Source organism: Chiloscyllium plagiosum, chromosome 19, assembly GCF_004010195.1.
Source record: "Chiloscyllium plagiosum isolate BGI_BamShark_2017 chromosome 19, ASM401019v2, whole genome shotgun sequence".
NCBI classification, from domain to species: domain Eukaryota; kingdom Metazoa; phylum Chordata; class Chondrichthyes; order Orectolobiformes; family Hemiscylliidae; genus Chiloscyllium; species Chiloscyllium plagiosum.
This window is the reverse complement of record NC_057728.1, coordinates 57,815,129-57,820,930: the sequence shown is the minus strand read 5'-3', so window position 1 is coordinate 57,820,930 and position 5,802 is coordinate 57,815,129. Positions and strand designations below refer to the sequence as shown.

The 5,802-nt window shown below is 40.2% G+C and overlaps 1 protein-coding gene across 1 annotated transcript in view; it reads right to left on the bottom strand.

Moving 5' to 3' along the window:
* Window positions 1-313: 313 nt before the first annotated feature.
* LOC122559859 (chemokine-like protein TAFA-2) overlaps window positions 314-5,802 on the bottom strand; it is a 286,549-nt gene continuing 281,060 nt past the window's right edge. The window contains exon 6 of the mRNA XM_043709983.1: window positions 314-1,556. Coding sequence (XP_043565918.1) covers window positions 1,545-1,556 — 12 coding nt within the window. The 3' untranslated portion in view covers window positions 314-1,544. The remainder of the gene's footprint in view (window positions 1,557-5,802) is intronic.

The window sequence follows — 5,802 nt, the reverse complement described above, 5'->3', positions numbered from 1 at the left end:
CCCCTGAGCCCTCCAAGTTTATTTTCCTCAAATGCCCATCCAATTTCCCTTTCAAATCTTTCCTCCTCCCCTTTCCATTAACCTCCATTTCAGGTCATTACCAATCACTACATAAAAAGTTCGTCCTCACAGCCTCCTCCATTTCTTGACCAAATATTAAATCTGCCTCTTAGTTCTTGTACCAGTAATCAAGCAGATAAATAAGTCTGTTACTTGAAGGTGATATTAATCTTCAAGACAGTGACAGAAAACTGGATCAGGCAAAAAGAACACCGAAAGCAACTGGAATACAGAGAATAGTAGTTTTTGTGCCACATCTTTTTCTCAGAGAGAAGTTGTTATTGAGAATTATTTACATCTTTGCTACTTGAATTTTATTTACTGTTTACATTTAAAACAAAGATTTACACAAGTCCAAAAACAAAACCAAAAAAAAGTTTCAGAACTGTGCTACATTTTACAGCATCACTGAGTTAAACATCCGCTCCACATCTTCTTCCGTTCGGGTACTGGACCTCTTGTTGCTTTCCAGAGTACACAATTTTTTAAGCAATAAATAATATCTGTAAAGATTTAGTCACATCAAAATCATAAGGGCAAATATTCAAATAAAGATGAGGCTACAGTGATAAACATAACTGCTAAGTAACTTGCATACAAGCAGAACTGATGTTACAAGTATGTTGTGGGTTAGTAATATTATTATGATAGTGTAAAAAGATCCTAACACTTTCAGACTTTCTCCATGTAACAATTTAAACCAAATAAAAAGACATTATTTAGGTATTCTGATAGTGCACACATTTCACCGAAGTTATTAAAATAGTTTGTATTTGTTCAATTGCCAAAGAACGGCAGCAGTACAGTTGCGTCAGAGATTCCTGCGGTAACTTTCATATGATTTATGCATACGGGTAAGCATTTACTGTCAATAGCAGACTGCTGTTTATACACATTTACCATAATGTATTCATTTCTATAACAAAAGCAAAGTCCAAACTGTGAAAAGCTAAAGCCTCTCCACATTTTGAAATTTCAAATTTTAGAGAGAACATCGTGACCTGCTGAGGCCGCAAGAAAGGTCACTGGGAAGGGCAAGAACAAAGAGTCTGGTGGTCATGAACTTCAACACAGCTCCATTTCACCTCACTGGTCCAATAAATCCCATCTCTTGCTCCTTTACAAAAATATGAGCCACCCATCCACATATGTCCAGGTCCGTTGCGATCACAGCGATGAATCTGAGAGATGGTTGACACAGCTACTTGTGAGGAGCATTTTGAAATGGGTAGCAAAGCTCAATGTTCCTCCTCCTATATATGTTCCACTAGGAGATGCCAGATGGGCAAATTCCACATCTTGTCAGATTCCATAACCCTGAAATCTTCTTGGTCTCTTAATGTTTAATTCCTCACTTGTCTGAGTCCTTGGCTGAGCTCAAGTGAAAGTGTTCCGGATTTGTGAAAACCAGGTGAAAGTTGAAGGACAGGACCTGAGGTTTGAGCTGAGGTGTCTTCGAAAAACAGCCCAACCTTCCTTGTCAACTATCGTGTCACCTAGAAAGAATGAACATCAAGAGAAAGTCAGAGCCTTGTGAAGCAAGTTAGCCTGTCAATAATATGTAAAAATAAACCCCAAACAGTCTTGCAACAAGAGTTGGAGGAGGTTAGTATACATTTGTTCCCTGCCTTTTTAAAGGTGTTTATTTTTATCAGTGAGAAAGGTAGTTGTATAGGTGAGAACTATCACTAAACATGTGATAATCTGCCGTGGATTTCATTTTACTTGATAATTAAAGTTGTAAAACATCTCTCATCCATTTTTGTGCAGTATAAACAGCAGTAAATCAAGATTTATTACTAGTCGTTATATTTTGAGTGTGCACTGAAATTGATTGAGGGTTGGTTGTGCTGTTTTTAATTGCCGATGAATAATTCTGACAAGTAGAGGAAAGTGAGTTGGCCATTATCAGTATCCAAAAAAAAGTCGCAAAAAGTGAATGTACGTACAGAGAGAACATTAGGTGCATCTCACTGCTGCTCTTTAATTTGGGTTGGCCATCTGTAACCATGAATCAATCCAAGTCCCTGTGAGACTCATGTGGGTATGTACCATGGAATTAGAGAAATTTCAAATAAATGCCTTGATGAATTTTCTACTGATAATATGTTTCTTTCCCAATTTTGAATTTATTAAGGAGCAGGCTAAAATTACTAAAAAAAATCCTTTCTCAAGTCTGCAGGTCCACTGCACAATCAAGAAAGATAAGAAATATTATTAGCATAAATAAAACTCTGTTTCCTGGTTTAACGAAGTAATTGTCTTCAATTTCTCTTTTTGCAACTAAATAGCTTTGCAGGAAAATAAAACCATGTTGGATGTGATTGGAGTCAGAACAGGGTAGGAGTAGCGGTTGCTACCCATATATTAAAGATGTTACTGAACTGGTTGGGTTTCTTACACAATTTAACAACCCCGATTATCACTTTTGATCTGGTATAAATGACCGCAAATGGCTCGGTCGGGCAGAAGATGCATAAGTTTAAACACATGTTACAACAGATTCAAGAACAGCTTCTTCCCTGTTGTTATTGGATTTATGAATAGACCTCTTAAATTTTAAACTTAATGTTGATCTCGGTCTTTCTGCACCTTCTCTGCAGCCGTGGCATTGTATTCCTCACTCTGTTCTATTACCCTAATGCACATTATAAGGTATGATCTACCTATACTGCGCACAGAACAAAACGTCTCACTGTACTTAGGTACAAATGACAATAATAAATCAAAGCAAATCAGATCCATTGAAATCAATGTCATAAGTCGCTATATCAAAGATCAAATACAGCATTCTTTCAATATTTAGACCCTGGCTTTACCACTTTTAAAATCATTTTACCTGTACATGAAGGAAGCATCGAAGTGAATATTTTCCACTTACTGAGGACAGCCATATACTGCTTTGGAGAAAACAACAGCTGTCTTTGTCACCAGATGATGATGTCACACTGCTGGCTAAAATACATAGGTAAACAGGACAGCCCTTTGTTGTTAATTAAGAGATTGCATTTCTCAAAAAGAACTTTTTTAACCACTGATCAAACAGGCCGCTTTTTTAAAAAAATTGCATTAACAATTATTCTGCATTCTGATGAAAAACAATGAAACCTCAATAATGGGCCATATATCCCATTTCTGTGAAGATTTTTACACCACAAATAATGGCAGTGGTGCTCTCTGCTGGCCAACATTGGCAACTCTGATTGGTCATATTCTGGAGGTATCCTCAGATGAGCTCTTGCCTCCAACTGCCCCCACCACCAAACACCTGCCATTGGTTGCCTGACATACCCAACCATACAACCTGTAGCCTCCCCACAGCCGATTGGAAGCAAAGGGAATCTTCATCACCCCTCAGTCAAAATGGTCTTTACTTGTTCTATGTGACTAGTAAACAAAGGTGATCAAAGATATTTTCCTCATCAGTGAAAGAAGCTTTTTTGTTACAGCCCTGACAATATTTCTCCCAGGTCATTCCTCTCATTGTATTGAACACCAGGATAGTCCCACGTGGTTGAGAAATCCACTGGTGTAGCAGACGTCGCACATATAAAGGCTGTGGTACGTGGAGGAGACACACACCACCACAGCCTCCAAGAGTCACAGATGAGAAACAAACTGCAGGAGCATGTGCAAAGTGGGCCGGCTAAATGCCTCATGTCACTTTCTCTGCCCAGACCTTCAGCAGTTGCTTGGACCTGAGTCAAGTGTTTATAGGCAATGACTGCAGATGAAACCTAATGAAGTGGCTATTGGAATCATTCTGCAGCAAACGACAGCAATGCACAGTCAGTTGTGATGAAGGGAGTCACCCTCACACATGAATTGAATTTTCCTCTTCTCAAATATTGGCTGTCCAGATTATTGTTCTTTTTTAAGCTTAGATTTTCAGCTGTTACCATCTTGACTGTGCTTTTGTTCCCCACATTGAACCGCTACTGGACTGGGAACCGGCTCTGGGAGATGCACACATGTTGTTCAGCACACATGTCTACCAAATGATTCCAGCCAATTGCAATGCAGTGTGACATCATGATCAGGTGACACAAGGCAGCTAACAATCTCTCTGTCCACTTTCAGTAAGTGTGTGTATGCGTGCAGATTGCCTTATGCTCTAACAATCACAGCATTTATCTTAACAAAACTCTAGAAGTGCAGATGTTTCGCCAATGGCAAACTACTGTTAGCACCAGGTCAAAGTGACCCACACTCCTGAGACCCAACAGCATCAACCATCCACATCTCTCAGTTCTCCAAGACTCATGTTGAGATTTCATTTTGAACTCAACACACAGAGCCAGGTTCCCTCTAAACCTAGATCTCCAGGCGACAATGGCTTTAATTAGGACTGGCGTAATTATCTAAAATAAGCAGCCACAGTAGTAGAGTGCAGCTTTGAGGTGTAATACTACATAATTGCATCAAGTATATATTTGCTAATCAAGTCAACAGTAATTTTTAGGATTCTAGCCAATACATAATAGGCACAATGGAACCTCTTGTTATATTTAAAAACTAGAACCAGTAGTAAAAGGATAAAGGGGACAATTTAAAATAGGCAGAAATAGATTCTACAGCCTAGCACCCATTAATAACAAAGGGAAATGAAGATGTGCATTAGATGTGCATTAGGGCTGCTCATTTGCTAACAACAGCCTTAGACTATGAACTGGGGGAATCCTTGGCCCCCTAAGTAGGTCATCTTTGAAATGAGGGAGGTTTGAAGCCAGAAGCAAAATCCAGCACAATATCAGTGCGCTGAAGGTGTATGCTCATTGAGAACTGCATCAGCAGTTTTTAAGTTGCAATGGTTTGAAAAGCTAAGGTTTGTTCCCATGAACCTTTGATCAGCAATTTGCAGCAGATTCTAGAATCAGCCCCTTTTTTTAATGCTGCAGTATAGCTATTAAAATACACAAAAGATAACCCCATTGATTTTTTAACCAACAATTAAAGGGAACAGCAACAAAAACAGAAGTTGCTGGGAAAGCTCAGCAAGTTTAAGAAGAGAAATCAGACCTAATGTTTCAGGACCGATAAACGGTAATTCTGATTTCTCTCCACAGATGCTGCCAGACCTGCTGAGCTTTTCCAGCATCTTCTGTTTTTGTTTCTGATTTGCAGTATATGCAGTTCTTTTGGGTTTTATTTTTATTTATTCATTTCTATGGGATGTGTCATCGCTGGCTGGGTCAGCATTTATTGTCCATCCCTAGTTGTCCCTTGAGAAGGTGGGGGTGAGCTGCCTTCTTGAACCACTGCAGTCCATGTGCTGTAGGCAGACCCACAATGCCTTTAGGGAGGGAATTGCAGGACTCTGACCCAGCGACAGTTAAGAAACCTGGACCTCTCCATCTCCATTAATGACGACCAAATTGACGCTAACATTTTTTACAAACCCACCGACTTCCACAGCTACCTGGATTACACCTCTTTCCACTCTACATCTTGCAAAAATGCCATCCCGTATTCCCAATTCCTCCGCCTCCCCCGGATCTGCTCCCAGGAGGACCAGTTCCACCACAAAACACACCAGATGGCCTCCTTCTTTAGAGACTGCAATTTCCCTTCCCACGTGGTTAAAGATGCCCTCCAACGCATCTCGTCTACATCCCGCACCTCCGCCCTCAGACCCCACCCCTCCAACCGTAACAAGGACAGAACGCCCCTGGTGCTCACCTTCCACCCTACCAACCTTCGCATAAACCAAATCATCCGCCGACATTTCCGCCACCTCCAAAC